Source organism: Aythya marila (assembly GCF_965140915.1).
Source record: "Aythya marila genome assembly, chromosome: 1".
Taxonomy (NCBI): Eukaryota; Metazoa; Chordata; class Aves; order Anseriformes; family Anatidae; genus Aythya; species Aythya marila.
This window is the reverse complement of record NC_139042.1, coordinates 152,585,296-152,604,829: the sequence shown is the minus strand read 5'-3', so window position 1 is coordinate 152,604,829 and position 19,534 is coordinate 152,585,296. Positions and strand designations below refer to the sequence as shown.

Here is a 19,534-nt window from a genome sequence, read left to right as displayed (position 1 = left end):
AGGGAGCCGGTGTATTTGTAATCAGCAGGGTAATGCAGTTGCTCAGCACAGACAAATGCAAAACTGTCCTGGCTGCTTTCTGCGTCACTTGCTGCACAGGACTTGGAAAAACGGGTTGTGGGGAGGGGGATGAAGCAGTTAACCCGTTGTCGAAATAGGAGAGCTAGTAGTTAAAAGAGGCAGGGAGATCAAAAAAGGGAAGCCCCCCCCCCCCCCCGAAAAGAAGATGCTCCTGGCTCTCCTGAGGATGCAACAGAGAACTGAAATGCTTTATCTGCTCGAACGAGTGGAAAATATGCAAATATTTGCTCATGAAAACTTGGTGTTCTTTGCCTTCCCAAGCATAAAATATGCAAACGCCACGCAGCGCACAGCCGGCTCGCTCAGATCTCACACTCAGCACGTCATGCACACACACACACACACATGGCATGTCCATGCAGCCAGCTGTGGCACGTCCCTCTGCACACCACAGACAGGGACATGTGGGAAGGAGATCTCTGTGCCCCGACTCACTTGCAGCACTGCTGTTTCATCTCTTCCCTGCAGTGGTCTTTAAGCTAAGCTGGCAGAGGGGACAGGGGGATGTGTGCCAGCACCCAGCCTGCTGCCACCCACCGGGATGCCATCCCCAACCACCTCCTGCTGCACAAAGCACGGTGCTTTGCTGCACAGGTATCCAAAAACACCTGGCGTGGTGGACCAAATGCCTGCAGAATGTGGCAAGAATCTGTTTGACCAGGTTTAGGACCCGCTTCAGGATGGTGGGACCTCTTTGTTTCAGCCCCCCTGGTGCCAGGATGGTTGCAGCTGGAAATACCACAAACCCAGGAGTTTCTGTGAGCTCTTAAACAGCAGCTTCCCACCTCTTGACACACAGTGCTTGTTTCTCTGGTGAGAAAGCTCATGGGCACCTCTGGAGAAAATCTTCTTGACCTAACCACTGTTCACCTTCCAAAGCACTCCTTGTGAGAGATGAGATGCCCCCAGGAGCTAGCTACTGTTAATAGCTGCTCGCTGTCCCCAGGAGAGGGCTAGGAGTGTGTGTAGGACGATGGTTCAACACAAGAGTAGAAGCTCCTGGGTCTAGATCAGAGTGGATGGGGAAAAGAGGAGCCATTGAGGTGGCAAGAGGGGCTCTAAGAAAGGGTCACCTGTGGGGAGAGGGCAGCCTGGATGACATGCATTGAGCTGCAGCACATCTCCAGCTGATGCAGGGTGCCAGCAGGTCCCAGATATCCCGTTCAGATGTGCCTGGCAGGCGCGGCACTGAGATGAGCTGTGGAGGACGAGCACAAGCATCCATCGTTCATGCTCAGTGCTGGAGACAGCCAGCTCCAGCAAGGGTTTTGCTCTAGCTGCAAGCACAGGTGAATGGCTCTTCCAGCTGCTCCACGTGGCGTTTAAGCAATGCACAGTAAAAAGAAAAAAAAAAAAAAAAAAGAAAAAAAAAAAAAGTAGTAGGTTTGCCAGGCTTTGTTCCATGTGAGAAAAGCCAGGCTGCCACGCTGACAGAGCAGGCCACAGAAGAAATCGCTGCTGGCAGAAGTGCCCTCAAACGCTGCCTCAGGAGGCTGCGTAAAGCCAAGGAACGTGTCATTCCTCGCTGATCCAGGCCCCGCTCGGGCAGCAGCTATGAGTGAAATGCAGCCACGCAGCTGACTCGTAGCAAGCCTGCACATCCTCAGCTGTCCCTCCGCCAGCGGCTTCACGCAGCGTTGGTGCTCCTGGGTAGCAGGGACTGGCTGCTGCACAAGTCCGCTGGCCGGGAAAGATTTCCCTTCCCACCCCTCTCTGCAATCCAGCCTGGGACGATCAGCCATCCCCAAAAAACAGAGCTGGGATGTGCCAGAGGGCCTGCTGCTGTTACGGGGTGACTTGGGGCACCCCAAAAGTCACCGCCACCTTTCCATACCCTGCGTGTCCTCCTCCCCATTTGCAGGCGCTGAGGAAGAGCGAGGCCACGAGTGAGGCCAGGGCTGAGCAGTGATGAAGAGGAGAGCCCCAGCCCCGGCTCCTTGGGGCACGTGTGACCTCCCTCCCCGAGGGTGGCGGAGGCAGCAGCCAGGAGCGTGAGCTCTGCTTCCAGAAGGAATCAGCTGAGCAAAGCACGGGGCGGGTGGAAGGAAGGAGGCAGGGAGCGCGAGCCAAGCCTGACACGGGGCAGCGCGGAGGGGGGGGGAGGCACTCACCAAGGCCTCCGAGGCGGGATGGAGAGGACGGTAATTACATAAGAGCACTTGGCGAGCATCTGGCTGGAGTCAGCTGGGCCCCGCCAGCCCTCCCTCCCCTCTCCTTCCCTCCCTCCCTCCCTTCATCCCTCCCTCCCTCCCTCCCCAGCGCTGCTAACCAGGAGCAGCTGAGGATAACACCAAACCCAGCACGGGACCCCTCCGGAGGGGTGCGGAGGTAAGAGCTCCTCTGCTTCCCCTTCCTGCTTTGCGCTGCTCTAGGAGAGTGTGGGGAGAGGGCTGGGGAAGGGGAAAAGCGCCCTGGTCCAGGAGAAGCAGCCAGGAAGGGGAAGGGAAGGGGCTGCTCCTCTGCCTCGTGGTGTGGACGGACGGACGGTGCCTTCGCAGCAGAGGGAAAGCTTGGGTTTTGCCACACGGGTGGGTTTGTGGTGGATTCCTGCCCGGGTAGCAGGGCAGGGGGTCCACGTGTGCGGGAGGAGCTGAGCTGCACACAGGGGGGTGGGAAGATTGGGGAGACACCAAAGGATTTCCTTCCTTCTGTACCTGGCAGACAGGGTTAATAGGATGCAGGGAGTCGCTGGGGGAGAGCCAGGCTTTATCCTCCGCTCTCCTTTGAGGGGAGGGCTTCAGGAGAAGGAAGGAAACGCAGGAGGAGGAAGCAGCTGCTTTTCAGCAGGGATTGCTGTTGTCCAATCTGGCCAGAGCTTCCCTGGGCTGCCTCCAAGGCAGTGTGCAACAAGGGAGAGGGAGGCTGGTTGAGCACGCAGGGTGCCTCCAGGCTTGGGTTACACTTGGAAGTGTGGCTGGCACGGGGACAGTGGATAGAGCTCTCGAAACCCGTCATATGAGCACGCAGCCATGCGAGCCAAGACCTCCTGTAAAAGTGGCTGCACTGGCAAAACGCTGCTGGTACAGCCCGTTCCCTTCAGGGATCGGGGTGATATTTCTCTGGCGATGGTGTCTTGGCTGGCACAAGTTGCTGCCCAGCAGGGCAATGCCACCAGAGCAAGTCTTTGTCTGCTCCCGGCTCCCCGAGTGCCCTTGTTTGGCTTGGACAAGACGTGGGGTGCAAGGTCCTGCTCACCACCCACTGCTGCTCTTCCAGAGAGATGAGAAAAAGGCAAAAGCCCAGCCAGCAAGGTCCTCCACGGAGAATATTTGCTCGGTTGTGAGCAGCACCTAACGTGTGTGGATGGAGAGGCAGGAGGGAAATGAGGGCAACCGCTTTCGTGCTGCCTGTTCCCCTAAAAAGGTGGAGGAGGTCAGATACAAGGCAGAGAGCTGCAAAAACAGGTAATGTCATGCTTGGGAATAAGACCTGGGAGAGTGAGGCACTGCAAGCTTTGATGAACAAGGAGGAAGGCTGCCTTCAGTGTCAGAGTCTCCAAGTTTTCTTGCACCCGAGAAAATGTGTTGGCTAGCAGCAGTAGTACTGCCAGCTGCAGAAATCCCCAGCAGCAGCGGGCAGAAAATACAACTCATCACACAGCGAGCTGCTCCCGTAAGCTGGCGAGGCTCTATCAGCGAGCAGCATCCCTCTGCCCCTTCCCCTCTCCCCAACTCTCATTTTCCAGAGGGGGAAACCGAGGCACAGGCAGAGGTGGGAGGCTCGGTGCTTGGAGCTTGCAAGCATGGCAGTGAATTTCTCAGGCCTCCTCCGGCCGCGGCTGGAGGCATGCTGGCTCCGTGTTCATTGAGCTGCAGGCTGACAGGCAGCCCGAGAATATCTCCAGCCCTCCCAGCCCCCTCCCTCCCTTCCCCCCGGCTTGCAGCACATATTTTCCCAGACTTTTCCGCTTGCTTCTCCAGTGGTGCTGGGGTCCTGCCAAGCGCCAGCCACTCTCTGGGAAGCAGGGCCTCCCGTTCCCGAACCGAACAACTGGGAGAAGGAAAACAAAAACATGAAAAAAAAATAAAAATAAAAATAAAAATCCAAGCATGCTTAGGCATGCACAAAACCCTTTTCCACTCAGAAGCCTAGAAGTCTTCTCCAGCTTCCCTTGGAAACTGTGCAGTGCTGACTTGGCACTTCTGGCCCTATTGCTCACCCTCCCTTCTGCCTTCCAAGGATGCACATGTGCACCCGCACGGGGTGTAGGTTACCAAATCCAGTTTTGCCACAGAATCCCTAAAATATCCTTCCTCCCCCCAAAACGGCCCTCACCCCAGCTCCCAGCGCAGCCACATGGTGCTCACCCCAAGGGCACAAGAGGATCAGCTCGACACCAGGCTGGGGGCAAAGACCCTCACCAGGGTTTGCTGCAGAGCCTCAGGTTTGGCTGGTGGCAGCGGGGCTGAGCTTTGGGCCAGCACAGCCCTCCTGTGTGAACTTCTCTGCCCGGGACATGACCGGGGCTTGACACACACCCGAGCGCAAGGCTTGGGGCTCTGCCCAGGGAAGGAGGATGACCAGAGAGGGAAAAAGCCAGTGCCTCTCCCATTTGGCAGATAAACCTGCTGGAAATAGCGTGAGAGGCCATGGTGACACCCAGAAAGAAACAGTACAGGAGATAATGGAAGATGAAAGAGAAGTCTGGGGATGATGAGTGGGAGAGAGCATGGGCAGCCAGGTGAAGGGCTGGTTCATAGGGCAAGGGGCTAACCCAGGGGGCCGGCAGAAGGGGGAATCCTGCACCATCCCACCACAAGATGCTCAGGATGACACAGTGCCCTGCTGCCTTCTCACCCTTTCCATAAGGCGCAACCCATTCATTCTGCCTGCAACTCACCGATCAGGCTCGGCTCTTCGGAAGAAAAAAAAAAAAAAAAAAGCAAAGAGAATTAAAAGCGAAAAGAAACCACCTAGGAAAGAGTTAAGAAGCACTGAAACCTAAGCTGGTTTGCAATGGAGGGCGCCCAGAGCCAGGGAGGAGAAGGGAGGGAGAGGAGAGGGGGGGGAGCAGGTCCAAGCCTGGGCTGTGCACCCTGCCAGTGCTGAGCAGAGCCGCTGCCAAGCCGGCTCCTGGAGCCATGAGCACTGGGGCCAGCGCTGTGTGCGGAGAAAAGGCAGCGAGCAAGGGGCTGGGGAGCACAGTGGGGAGCCCTCAGCCTCCAGGGTGAGCTGTGCTGGGGGGCAGAGGCTGGGAGAGGGGGTTTCTGAGCATGTTTGCATGTCTGTCTTTTGCACACTCGCTTCTCTGCGGGCTGCCTGCTCTGCTTTCTGCTGTCTTCCTCCTCTGCAGGGGAGCAGCAGCTCCTCTCTGGACCTGCTGCGAAGGCCTGCGGCTCCGAGGAGTTGGCCAGCCCTTTGGGCAAGGCGCTGGGCTTCGGCTCTCCTCCTGTGATGGAAAGGAAGCGGGGAGCTTGGTGGAAGGCCCTAGGAACACAAAGGGATGGGATTTGGTGGGGATGCAGTTTTGGTGGGGAAGGGAGGGGGCTGGTGTTTAGTTCCCAGCCCACCAGTGAAGGGGTCTCACTGCAGGGACACGTGGGTCTGGCTCCAGCTGGGGCACTGGGTTATAACTCCTGTGAACGGCTGATACCTGGCGGCTGGAGGTCTGGAGAACTTCTTCACAGCCTTCCCCACAGATTCAGCACCCTACTAAGCCTTTTGCTGAAGGAGCTACGTGGTTTGCCATGTCTCCTTCCTCTATCCCTGCCTGCCTATTGAGTCTTTGAGTGGCTCCAGTGGTTTGCCTTGAGACAGGCTTTGAGGGTGAAACCTTCTTCCACTCTCCATCGGTCTGGGTTGAAGGGTGTGGGGCATCCTCTTGGGCCATGTGGTTGCGACCCAGATTGGAGCCTTGAACCTCCAGGGACATCAAGCATGTAACACCTTCCACGAGACAGTGCCTGTTTGTCCTTCCACTGGCCCCAGCCACCAATATCACCTTCCTGGTGATATCTGCTCCATCCCCTCTGTCCTCCCTTTCTTATGCCTCACTCCAGCCCTTCCTCATGTCTTCCCAGGTCACCATGGACATAATTTACCTGCGCACACCCCTGGCCTTCCTTCTCCTCCCTCTTGTTGTCCTTGGGGCACCTACTGATGAACCCAGCCTCACAGAACCTGCCCCTGGTGCTTGCAGGCGCTGCTGTGACCCCCTGGACTCTTCCACGGATGCCTCCCCTCACCCTCACAGCCACCGCCACCTGCCCTACCCAATGCCAGAGGTGCGTCCCTATATCAACATCACCATACTGAAGGGTAAGTGCCCATCTTGGTCCCCGGGGTGCCAAGGCCTGCGTGGGGCCAGCTTGTTCCACCCTGCTGTGGCTGGCTTGGCTAGGGGTAAAAGATTTAGAAAAGATTTAGATGTTTCAGATCAGCTCCTCCCTCCAGAGCCTTTGCTGTGGGCAAAAGCCTGTTCCCAGCTGGATCCTGCTCTGGTCATTGTTGCTCTGCGGTTCCCCTGGATAGGCTGGGCAGATGTTCTCCCTTCCCTGCCCAGCCTGGAAATAGCTGCAGCCCATCAAAGCTCACAAGAGTGTCCAGGGGGCAGATAAAGGCCTGGATTAGAGTGGCGTGTTGCAGCAAAATCTGTGCACCAGCAATTTTGCAAAACCGCATGGAGGAGGGACAGGAGAAAGGGAACAAGGAACAAATTTGGCATGCTGGCACTTTTGGTGGAGGCTGCTCTGACCTCTGTCTTCTCTCTACACACAAAGTAAGTTCTGGTGTCGTTCTCTCTACATATTAATGCCTGCCCAAGCTTGTAACAGGCCGTGCATGAACCCCATTACACAGGATGCCCAGATGTTGCTAGTATCCTCAAAGTACCAGTCCTCTAAACTTTACTGTGCCACCCACCAAGATCAGCTTGGATCTTTTCCTTCTAGTCCCACTTCTTGCCCCTCTCTAGTCATACTCTCTGACACATCAATTTCTTCTCTTTGTCCAGCCTGCAGCAAGAAAAGTGTTCACAATACACGGATAACTGGGTCCTGGGAGATGTGTGTAGGAAGGGCAGGGACTGTGGTGTGGGTAAAAGAGTATGGAGGATGAAGATGAGGTGAAGAGCCCCAGCAGTACTTTGAGCTGTTGTGCTCCATCTTGGGCTGGAGACTCCTAGGGACAGATCCTAATGCCTCCAGCAAGGCCGTATCAGGTGGTTAGTAAGAAAAGAGACCCCAGTCACACCCACAGCTCTGCTTTTTTATTTTTTTTTCCATAAAGCACAATGATATGGTGACCCTCAGGAGCATTCCTTCTTCTGGCATTGCCCCATCCTTCAGCAGTCGTGTTTCCTCATTGTTTTTTCTCACCGCCACTTCCACCTCTCCCTCTGGTATCACACAGGGGTTGTGTTCTCTGCTTCCTCTTGTAGGAGAGAAAGGAGACCGGGGAGAGCCTGGGATGCCAGGGAAATGGGGCAAAGAAGGGCCCCGAGGAGAGCGAGGTGCCCAGGGCCAGAAAGGCAGCAAAGGACAGATGGGCACAGCAGGGGACTCCTGCAAGCACCAGTACGCTGCGTTCTCCGTTGGTCGCAAGAAAGCCCTGCACAGCAGCGAGGGCTTCCAGGTCTTGATCTTCGACACTGTCTTCGTCAACCTCTACAGCCACTTTGACATGTTCAACGGCAAGTTCTACTGCTCTGTAGCTGGCCTGTACTATTTCAGCCTCAACGTCCACACCTGGAACTTCAAGGAGACCTACATGCACATCATGCACAATGAAGAAGAGGCGGTCATCTTGTATGCCCAACCCAGTGACCGCAGCATCATGCAGAGCCAGAGCCTCATGCTGGAGCTTCAGGAAAACGATGAGGTCTGGGTGAGGCTCTACAAGCGGGAGCGGGAGAATGCCATTTACAGTGACGATGTTGATGTCTACATCACCTTCAATGGGTACCTGGTCAAGCCCAGCCTTGACTAATTGCCTCTCCTCCTTCCCAAGGCCTCTCCGGCCTTCTTCTTCTTCCTCTCTCTCTCTTTACTGCCCGCAACCACTGCAAATCACTTGGAAATGGGCCTGTCAAGTCTCAGGCATCGAGTGTGAAACTTGCCACACCATCTCCCACCTCACGCTCTCTCGCAGCCAGGCCTGTATCTGTGCGTTTAGAGCGTGACACTACCATCTCTCACCCCTCACCTTATGACCCCAGCTTAAGTTATTGGCTTGTTCTAAATCTGCCAGTGGGATGTGGCTGGCATTTAGGGTCCTAGAGTTAAAGCTAAGATGGTGCTCCTGGGAACGTGTCCCTCCTTGGGGCTTCCTACCCAAAAAAACTCCTGTAGAAAGGGCTATAAAGTTCCCGCTGCCCAGGTGCATCCTGGCTTCTCTCTGTCCTGACTAGACATGCCAGTTCTGCAGCCTGAAACATGGCCCTAATGTCAGCGCTCACACCTGTAGTGTATTGAGTAGATTGGGGTCTGCTGGTCTCCCGTAGCACAAGGAAGATAATAGGAGTGGTGAGAGAAGATACTGTCTTTCCAAAAAGAAGTCTGTTGGCCTTCCAAAGTATGTCATTGACTTTCTGTAGACGCGGTTTTGGGTCACAGAGCCCTCAGGTTATGGCCCTAGCTTCAGGGCCCTGTGGCCCTTCCCCCATGTAGGCTGGCTGTAAGATGGCGGCCTGGTGGGACAGTCCTCTGCTGTGTCAGCCTAGCTCTTTGAAGAGACAGGGGCCAGACACATCCAGATGCTTCAGAGTCATCTGCCATTGAATCAGGAGAGCCCACAACTCTGTTCCCACTGGGGATCACAAGCACAGAACGAGAGAGAGAGAGAGCCCTCCCAAAACTCCCTCTCAAACCCCTGCTTGGTCTCAGTTCTCCAGCTCTGGGAAGCCAAGCCCAGTCCAGACGGGGTTTTCCCTTCCCCAGGTGCAGACTGAGCCCGATTCTGCTCACTTCTGCAGCAGGGGTGCTCCCTTGGCCCTGGCTCCTGCATGTCATTATGTCAGTCCTCCTGAAGGTGGTTCTCTCACATTAGGCGTTGAGGGACTGCTGTTTCAGGGCCTGAGCTGCAGGCTGCAAGACCAACTGCAGTTAAACCATGGTTCCAAACCTGGGTGGGTTGGGACCTCTTTGCCTCTCTGTTGGAAAAGAACTAGAGGCAAAGCAGCGGCGTGAAAGGAGGCGAGACTTCAGCAGCTCGTCCCAGTATTAAAAGCCTCCCTGCCACATGTTCTGTGCCCTTTTCTGGCAATCTCATTAGAGCAACTGAGAAAAACATGTGGCTAAAACAAACCCTCGCTTGTCAGGTTGGAGCTGTTGCAGTGGGAAAGGATGCCAGCAGTAGGATTTTCTCCTACCATTTGTTCTGGCCTCACTCACATCCCGCTGGGGGTGTGATGTTTTTTTTTGGGGGGGGGAGATTGGGTGAGGCTGACTCAGCACTTTGGGAAAATCACTTCCATGAGTTTTGATGCTGCCACAAATAGCAGTGCCAAGAGTTGTCTTTTTATTATTATTATTATTTTTTTAGTCTCAGGACAGGACAAGCAGGAGGAATTGTATTTCTCCTCTGCCCATTGCTGATAATGAAGTCTTCTGACTTACGCTTCCATGGCCTTATGGTTAGCCATGGTCTCAGCCTATGGCACCTGTGACTACCAGAGCTCTCCGTTAGGAGATACAAAACAAATTATTATATTAGGACTTGGTCAGGTACACTCAGCCCAGGATGGCAAAGGTACAGGGTCACAGGCTAAATATTAAAAATTAACTTGAGAGAATTGCAGGACATTTTCTCTCTTGCCCTGCTTACTCTACCCTCCCTGCTTTGCTAGGGAAGCTGTGCAGACTGGAATGAGTTTTAGGCACTTTCTGCCCCTGATCCTCCCCACTGCTGTCACTGAGGCAATGTGTATAAAAATGTGGTTTCGCTGAGGCAAAGCCAGGTCTTTCCCAGGGAACCACGTGATGACAGGATCATGGGAACGGAAGGAAACCGAGTTTCTTCCTTTCCCTTAGCAGGTCAGTGTGTGAAACTGCTCAGAGACAGGATTCCAGGCAGTGGCGAGGAAGCAACATGCTGGAGGTGATGCTCAGGACTGAATCCCTTTCTCTCTTCCTAAGCCACAGGCTGCAAGCCCAGATATTGTGTATTTAGTGTCCCATGTCTCCCTGAAGAGAAGCCTCTCTAACACTGAATATCTCCAGAAACAAGCTTCTTTCTTCCTCCTTTTCTGTATTTTTTTGTTTGTTTTTGTTTTTTATTTACAGCGATAGGTCTCACGTGCTACCCATGAGCATCCAGATGGTGCCTATAATGCATGTGGTAGAGGAGGGCAGGGGGACCAAAGGGTATGTTTTAACAGGCTTCTTGGTGCTAAACAAGATGGCAATCCCTTGGTGCTAAATCAGATTTCAGGAGTCTTGGGTGCTTTCTGGAAGGTGTAGTAGGCTGAGTTGTAATGTACTGTGGAATTAATGGTGCTTTATGTTACAAAAACAAACTCCAAGAACTTTTTTTTTTTGTGCGTGTATATATATATATATAAATATATATATAAATTCTGTGGTATTAAACTTTTTTCCCTGGTTGTTTTGCACTTAGACCTATTTTTCCTTCCCAGCCTGTTCCTTCTAGCTCTGTGTACGGCTGAATAGTGCAATGAAAAAGATAATAACCTGTAACAAACAGGTACAACCACTAACTCAGCTCTGAAACTTCCCTTGGAAATCCACAGCAATCCCTATCTGTTTACTTAAAGACTTTTGCTACATTGATACTTTCAATTATGACACCTCTCTTCCCTCTCCTGGTAAACTTTTAAGCAAATTCAGGGAAGAATGCTTTGGAAGTTACCAAAAAAAAAAGAAGGCAGCACAAAGTCAGATTGATCTTCAAGTACTTAACTAATTCTGTCGAGGAAGGCTGGGCTAAGGCCAGACTTCTCCTTAGGGGGATCAGGTCCTTTAGATTGTGAAATTTTTGGCAAATCCTTCTATCAAGTACTTAGTAAGCATAAGTGAGTTTTCCCTGTGGTGTTTCTGTTTTCTATGCCAAGAGGTAAAAGCCAGGAAGTGCAGACACGAGGGACATTAAATTGTTGCCTAGGCACTTGTGCTTGCTAAAAACAGGGCAGAGGTAGTTCCAGATTCAAGCTGGGTACACGTTTTGGAAGACCTGGGTGTGATGGCAAGGGCTTGAGGCTCACGTCAGAAATGCAAAGACAAGTGACAATTACACATAAACTTGGGGAAGATGGTAAGCATTGAGGGTCGGTGGGAGTGAAGACTTCAAGGCCTGAGTGGAAGATCTGGGAGGGTTAGAGTCCCAAGAGCAGGGAGGATGCTTATTGGAGGTCTCCATGCAGGTGGAGGAGGTAAGTGGGGTTTTGTTCAGGGTCTTTGGGGTTTGGACTAAGGGGATGAGCACTCGTAATGAGGTGGAGGAATGGACAAGAAAACAAAAGCAGATGCCCATATAGGACCTTTTGTTTTGAGTCTCATTCATCTTCGAATAGCTTCTCCTGTGGTTTGACATGTACCAGACGGTTCATTTGGCAAGGGGTGGAAAACATAACCATGTGCATCCTTACAGGCCTCTTTAGCCCTCTGTCAGGCCCAGAGCTAGGGCTATATATATCTTAGTAAATGCGGTGATCTGTTCTATCTGAGACCAGCCCTCTTCAGGTTTTTTATTTGCTTCTGAGGAAGCAGTTAGAAATATGTCCTCAGGAAGTTCCGGGGCTGTATTTGTGCATGTTTCTGGCCCCTTGAGGTGAGATGCTGGTAGATTGGAGGTGCCTCTGTCACACTTACGAAAGCTGAGGAGTGAAGGAGGAGGGAGGAGCGGAAATGTGTAGCCGTACCTTCTAGAAACGTTTTCTATGGTTCAATCCTTCAGCCTGTCCACTTGGAGAGGAACGTGCTACCTGATGCCTAGTCTGTTCGGCCCACTCCCTTGGGGCTAAGATGCATGCATCACTGGCAGGGACTTCAGCCAGTGCCACCCATAGCACCATAGATGTCTGGCTGGGGAGCTGCCATGGGTGAGGCTCAGCTCAGGCAACGTGGACCCTGCAGTGCTGTTGAAGGAAGAGCCCTAGAGCTGGAGACAGCTCTGCTGCCCGGTCAATGTGTACAGCTCACCGTGGAGACCTCCAGTCACCTCATTCACCCCATCACGTGTTTTCTCAAGTTCCTTCAAGGTACGGAATTGAATGATACACTCTCAGAATTGCTTGGGTTGGAAGGGACCTCTAAAAATCATGTAGTTCCAGCTCCCTTGCCGTGGGCAGGGAAACTTTCCCTGATCAGGTTCGACCAGGTTGCTCCAAGTCCCGTACATCCTGGCCTTGAACACTTCCAGGAAGGAGCCATGCACGGCTTCTCTGGACAGCCTGCTCCAGTGCCTCACCACCCTCATGGTAAAGAGCGTCTTCCATATATCAAACTTGAGGTGAGGGCTCATGTGAACCTCATGAAGGTATCTGCCAAGGGGTTGGCCCTTTAAACTGGTTTCCTGCGGGTTTGTGGTCTTGCAGGTATGAAGGGGGAGGGAGGGAGAGAAGGTAAAGTGCAGGAGATAGTGCTATCTCTGGGAGAGAAAGTGTGTGTCAGCGCCAGCTTAGGAGAAACTGGAGGCCCTGTGAGAGTTCCTTGCCCTGTGATAGCTGTGGGAAAGGAGAAGCAGGGCAAGAAAAGGGGTATGAAAGGCTGGGAGGGTGGAATAGGGTTTGTACCGGGGTGGGAGGACAAGAAGGAGACCTTCAGCTTTGCAGCAGGTGCTCACACGGACACAAGTGTGCGTGCCTGCACCCAAAGCACCATGGAGCAGCCATGGAGGAGGTCTCAGGCAGCCCCTCGAGCTTCACCTCAGCTTCCAACCACATGCAGGACCTGCCCCACGTCAGGGCTTTCTCCTCCATTCAGAAGGCTGGGTAACGTGGCAGGTTTCCCCTCCGCTCCAGCCTCCCAAAGCCCCCAGACAACCTGCTTCGTTTGCACCTCAGCCGTGTGGGTGGATTTTCCATGGTGGTAAAATAGGCATCTGTTCGGCCTGGCTAGGCTTCAGAGGCCATCTCGGCGCTGCGCTCTGCTGTCACACCCACACACGTCTACACGCGCACACACCAGCCCCACATGGACATCTCTCGCCTTCCTGCCAGCGGAAACCGTTGCCCTTTGCACGCCTGGCTCGCTCTGAAGATGTTATCAGGAGGTGGGTACGGGGGGCCGAGGTGCCAGGCCTCTTCTGTACAAGCGCAGCTCCTTCGCTTGATGACTTGCCTTCCCCCGCTCTCCCTCTGTGATCTCTCTCCCACAGTTATACCACGGTGAGTGGCAGGCAGAAGGTCCCAGTCAAAGGCTTCTGACAGCTTCTCAACCCACAAACCAGTCCCGTCTCTTGAGCTTGCATTAGTTAACTCACAAATGGCCAGGGAATTATTGCAGAAGAAGCTCATACTTTTCCAAGCCTGTTGGCAATGGCTAAGAATGGCCCTTGGGTCTGAGAAGTTAAGGAGCAGAGGGCTCCCCATCTGCCCTGCAAGGCTGGAAATCCAGCCCTGGGTGAGCAGGAGGTAGGGCTTGATTCGCGCTAACCTACTTGTACCCATGCCTTCGAGCAGTGATGCTTATCTGCATCAACCTCAAATCTGTTAATGTGCCTCAACCACCGGGGAGCCCAAAACAATGCAAATTGCAGCTACCTCTGAGGTGTTAGAAGTGACCAAGCCCCACTGGTTGCCACTGGGGACAGCTGCAGTGCTTCAAAGAACACAAGGGAAGGGAGTGCCCAGCAAAAGGAGGGAGGACAACGGGTCTCCTGACCCACTGCCACCCATCCTGCAGGCATCATTTTCACTGACCTGGTCCCCTGCTCTGAAGTTCTGGCCACACACCAGGTGTTTAACAGAGCAGTGTCCTACTGCAAGACTTGGGCAAAGCATCCCAGAAGGAACAGGATGAGAACTTTCTGTTGCTCTGCCCTTTTCCACCTTCCTTTACACATGATCTAACACGGTGATGGGAGGACAAAGAGAAAGAAAATGAGTCATTGGACATACATAGAAAAATGGGTGCGTGCTTCGTGGGGTGCCTGATGCTCACTGCATTCTCCTGCTGGCCCCACACATGCTTTTATGGGCTCACGGCATTCTCCCATACACACATTTTGTTTTCCACGTGTCCTTGATCCTTCCCCTGAAGTAATGGAATGGAGCAGATCACTAGAAAGGGCTCCCAGGTAACACAGCTCTGTTCCTCCAGCAATTCAGCACATCCTTTGAGACAAGGACCCACAAGATTGCCATTCCACACACAGTCCAAAACTCGTCCCAAACCCTTGCTTTACCCCGACTCCCACTTCTCTCCATCTGCTGTGTCGGAGGTGTTGTTTGACTCTTTAGAACACTTATGCAGACTTTGCAGTTGCACCAAGCTTTCAAGGTTATTCCTTTTTTTTTTTTTTTCTTCTTTCTTTTCTTTCTTTTTTTTTTTTTTTTTCCCCAGAATTTCCATTTGTTCATACTTCAGTCTGAAGCACTCCCCTGACCCCAGGACAGGCTTACTCCTCCCCCCCCTATCCGTAAGGTTGCCAGCTGCAGAGGCAGAACTGCTGTGCCTTCATTGCAAAGGCTGCACCAGGCAGGGACAGCGGTGTGCTGGGTCAGCACACAGTCTTGACCTGGAGAGTGGCAACATGAACTCTGTGGAAATGCAGAGATGATCACTGCAAAGCCCTCTGTTTGCTGCAGTGTTTGTTGTTTGTTTTTTTTTTTTCCACTTTCCTCCCCTCTTTAAGCTCCTGTGCCTGCTCTAATCACCACTGCAAAGAGCTGTGCAGAGAGATTTCTGAGCGCAAAGTGCAGGGGAAGCGGTGGGAGGGTCAGGTGAGGACTGAGAAGGGCAAGAGGAAAAGGTCAGTGACGCAAGCCCAGAGCGATGGCTGTCCCTCAGCTGAGCTGCTCTGCTGTTTGTCCGTGGTGCGCTATTTCTTCTCGGCAACAATTCACACATCTGGGGACCACAGCTCCTTCCACCGCCCACGCTCTTCCTCCCCCCTCACGGGGGCCGAGCAGGGGAGGGGGGGAAGGAGGGAGAGAGCTGCTGCACCAGGCTGCCGGCTTCGTTTCCAAGACGGAAGGGGGAATAAAAAACCTCAGAGCGGTCCTTTTTGACCACCAGCTTCCCTCTGGGCATAGAGGATGTCTGATAAAGGAACCTGCAGCTTGCAAAGGGGAGCAAGAGAAAGAAAGAGGGGATCCTTTCTGTTGGGGTGCAAGGGAGGGAGGTCAGCAGTGAGGAAATGCACTGACACCCTTCTCCTTCAAACACAGAAGCAATGGTGTAAGTTTCCCTTGGAATTAAGGTGTCAACCATGGACACATGACTAAGGGATGAGACCCTGGTGCCTGTGGACACACGTTGTCCTTGGGCTGTTTCCAGGGTAAGCATTCGAGTGGAGCCAAGAGCTTGGCCCTCTCCGTGTTTCCCACCTTAGCTGCAGCTGTGTACGTGCATTTGTGTGTGTGAATGTGTGCACAGGTGCAGACAGAGGGCATTCCCCCCGAGACCTTCTCCACAGCCTGCTCCCAACTGTGTGGCTCAGCACCCTGACAAAAACAGCCCTCCTAGCCCAGTGCGGGCTGCGAGGGCTGTAATTGCTGTCTCGAGCTGCAGGGAGAGGAAGAATGAAACTACAAACTGCTGCAGTGCTCTGGGCCCTTTTCTGCTTCTTTTGCACGAGGTGCTGGAGCAATGCTCAAAAAGGCCTTTTCCAGAAGAGGAGGAAAGTGACATTCTGGTCTTGCCTTTCTTTCAAGGGACCAAGCCCCAGTTCCCCCGAGGCCTCTATATCCCATTTCCAAATACAGGTGCAGTCAGTGGGATTAATGTGATGACAAGTGGCTTGGGCTTCATGTTTATAGCACCGAATCTGAAGTTTCACACAGAAAGTGCTCTGTGTCACATCTCTCAAGGAACAATTCCAGGCTCCTCAGAAGCCCCAGTGGAAAAAAAAATAGCCATTTCCACACTGCTTGGCTTTTCTCCAAGTGGTGGTCCCGAAGTGTTCACCAGGATTAGGTTAGCAGTTTTAGTAACCAGACCTTCCTACTCCAGGTCCTTGAGCTAGAAAATGGCCTCCATACCCTAAATGTGTGCCTCCATACCCTAAAGCCTTGTCTAGCTGCAGAGTTGCTCTGTTACACATAGTCCATCCCAGAGGAGGAATCCCTGGGAGGAAAAGTCTTCAGAGAACCAGGGCCAGAGCTAAAACCATGACAGAGGTGGGGTCTCATGAGGGACGAGGAGCTCTTTGTGTTGACCTATTCCACAAAGCAGAACATCCCTAGGGGGAGTGAAGTGCCCTCAAGTCCTTGGGTCAGGTCATGGACGTGGATTTCACCTTCCCATTTTATTCCTTCCATCCAGGGACACTGGCTGTGGCAATTGCCTTTCTTATCACATCTTTTGCCTCCTGAGGTAGAGAATAATGAGGACAGTGCTCAGGAGCAAAGAAGGTGGAGGAGCAAAATAGGGGTCTGAACTTGGTAAGCCACAGAGCAGGGGGAAAAATGTCTCTCCTGATAAAGCCCAGGGGAGAGACAGGAATGCAATTCAATGTGCAGAACAGTAAGGAGACAAGAAGCTGCTGACAAACAAGTAATTTCTGTTCAGGTGTTTTAATAACATGAAAAATAGCAATTGCCATAGTCACAAGTCAGCAACCTCCAGAAGAGCTTAAGGAGGGGGGGCGAGAGTGTTGGCCTTCAGATGAGTATGACATCATCAAGCATATTTTAAAACAAAATTCAACAATCTAATAAATCCCTTTCCAACAACTGCTCAGATAGAGATGAAGAAAACAAAGAAGCAAGGAGAGCTCTGAGCAGAATGAAGCAGAATGGAGGTGGTTATTGTAATGAATTTTACTATGGAGGAGGAAGTGGAATGTGATTAAATTGAGAGGAGGCCTTGCTAATCAGAGCACCTGAGGGTTTATTCCCTAGAATCTCCTTGCAGTGTCATGTCTTAACTTCAAACAATTTTGACTGTACAATAAATTTCTGAATTCTTCTCAGTGTATTAGGTCTGGAAGATATCATTGCTTAAATAGAGAGAGGTATAACAGCTTGACAAGCTGCAAAATAAAGCAGGGCTTTACATTTCCAAGACTGCCCAGGTAACAAGGTAATAATCTTCCCCAAGGACAAGAGCAGTCCCTAGTGCTGAATAGTAAACTGGCTAAGGTAGTACTTGTTGATAATCTTGCTTGGGTACAGATTTGGTATTAGGCTGGTTTCTGAATCCAGTGCTACCTTCATAGATCATATAACTTGCACAGATATCCCCTCTTCAATACTGGTCTGTGAGCAAGTTCACAAGGTGCTCTGGCCATGTGTTCTCCGCTTTCAATGCAAGGGGAACCTTCAAGGACTCACACAGGCACATTTTACTACTAGAAGCTAACAATGTCCCTGCAAACCTGGTCAGTGGACACCTGTTTGTGATGCAGGACCTTGTCCTTGCTCTGAGACTCTCAGTTCTTGAAGAAGATGGGAAAATGTCCCTCACATTTCTTTTTCTGATGTGGAAATTGAGACTCAGACAGGATGTGAGAACCGTGTAAATATGTCGGTAATCCCACGGGTATGTCACCTTCCTTCCAGCTTGCGCTGATGAGCTTTCTATCACAGATGTGTCAGTCTAAGAGCATCTGCACATGCAGATACCACAGTTCAGCTACCACTTGTCACACCGCTCTGCTCCAAACACGTGCTCTATTTCCCACACTAAGTCCTTATGCTCAGAAAAGGGCGTAGATACAGGCGTTCTTTCAGGTTCCTCAGCCCAAGAGTACTGAGAGACATGGAGTGCCAGGCCCAGGGTGAGAACCCAGGTCTTAAGTGTGTGTCTCTCTAGGGAGTGACTGTGTGTCCAAGTTGCCTTTGTGGCACCACGGGCAATGGCTCTGCAAATGTGACAGCTAAGCCTGCTCCACGCGCACCCATCAGGGAGGCAGGCACACACACCTAAAAGCTCTCTTTGGTCTGCTGCTTGGGTTCCAACCCTTCAGACCAAGGTCCTGACACTGCCTAGCTCCACACCAACATAGCAAGGAGTCAGGGCTCAGCTCCTGACTGAGAGCATCTCATGATTGCCCTATGTTCACGTTCATGAGTTTAAAGACGTGTGTTGACAGCCAGGCAAGCTAGGAGTGAAAGTGCTTGAAAGTAACATGCTTCCCCTCCCACCCTTGTTTCTCCACCTCTCTGGGCCTGTGACCATCACTGACAGGGAGGGAAAGTGAACACCTCCTCCATCCTCTCCCACCTACAGCCCCAGACTTGTCATGGGTCAGCACTCCTGCAAATATCTCGTCTTCCTACTACTTTTATCTATGTTCTTACACAGCCTTCAGGGCACGAAAATCCCTGCTCCTGAACATTTTGTTCATCTCTGTATATATTTGATGTCTTCTGCTTTTATCAGGCAGATTTATCAGGTTACTCTCTGTGGGACAGAAGTTGGAAGGGGAAGAAACACTGGAATATTGTCTGCTGTGTAGGTGGCCTTAACACTTTCTGGCCAGCACGGTGACCCCGTTGTAGACTGTGATCCCAAAACTTAAATTCTGTTGCTTAAGTGCCTCTCCTCTTTAACACAGTTACAGAGATTAACCTGAGGGCAGCATTTAGCCTATAGCAACAGCATCCCTAGGGATGCTGGAGAAGGAGGAACAAAAAGAGCTCAATGCTTTAATGTCAGCCCAAAGTTGCCATTTTGATACAAAGCAAAGCCTCTTATAGACTGGTAATGTGAAAAAATTCAATAAAGAGATCGCTGATACAATAAACAGCAGTTCCCCGCAGAGCCATTTTAACAGACGTTTTTCGGAGTAGAACCACAATTTAAGGGGAAGATAACGGCAGATGTAATACAATGTTGTAGTTTTGAGAAGCACATGTATATGTATGGCAGGAAATTCAAAGTAAAGGTTATAGTTAAAAGAACATTATTTGGAAAGTACCAAAAATAACCTTAAAAGCGTCTAGAGATGTTCATAATGTATCCTGGCAGAAAGCAAACTTTGGCAGCCATCAGGGCCATCTCTGCCCTCATCCCCTCACCTCCTGCTGGCTCTCAACCCTTCCCACTGCTCAACTCCAGAGGGCCACGGGGACAGGACACTGAGATGGGTCTCCTGAGCCCTCCACTGAGCTCATCCCTGGTGAGTCGGATGGTTTGTAAACCACAGGCAAGGCATCCCAGTTAGCCTGGGACTCCAGCCCCAGCAGAGATTTGGCAAAGGGAAGGGATTTGTTTAACCTGAACGCAACTAATGAGTTGATAAATCATGGGATAATTCAATGCCACAACATACTTTTGCCCTTCACAGTTCTTCACTCTGTCTGTACTTAGTGAAAGTGTTCCCCTGTTCACCTTTGCCATCCTGAAGAGACTCTCAGTGGACATGCAACTGAAAATGAGAAGTTTCAGCA

The 19,534-nt window shown here is 52.0% G+C and overlaps 1 protein-coding gene across 1 annotated transcript; it reads left to right on the top strand.

Moving 5' to 3' along the window:
* Positions 1-2,332: 2,332 nt before the first annotated feature.
* Positions 2,333-10,492, top strand: C1QTNF6 (C1q and TNF related 6). The gene is made up of 3 exons (XM_082784517.1): positions 2,333-2,409; positions 6,102-6,339; positions 7,460-10,492. The coding sequence occupies exons 2-3, from the start codon at positions 6,108-6,110 to the stop codon at positions 8,005-8,007; spliced, it is 780 nt and encodes a 259-aa protein (XP_082640643.1). The 5' UTR covers positions 2,333-2,409; positions 6,102-6,107; the 3' UTR covers positions 8,008-10,492.
* Positions 10,493-19,534: the final 9,042 nt, after the last annotated feature.

Excerpts from the sequence above, each read along its gene's own strand:
- C1QTNF6 (XM_082784517.1), top strand. The coding sequence starts at position 6,108 with ATGGACATAATTTACCTGCGCACACCCCTGGCCTTCCTTCTCCTCCCT. Across the intron at positions 6,340-7,459 it reads CAACATCACCATACTGAAGG|GAGAGAAAGGAGACCGGGGA; the intron begins GTAAGTGCCCAT and ends TTCCTCTTGTAG.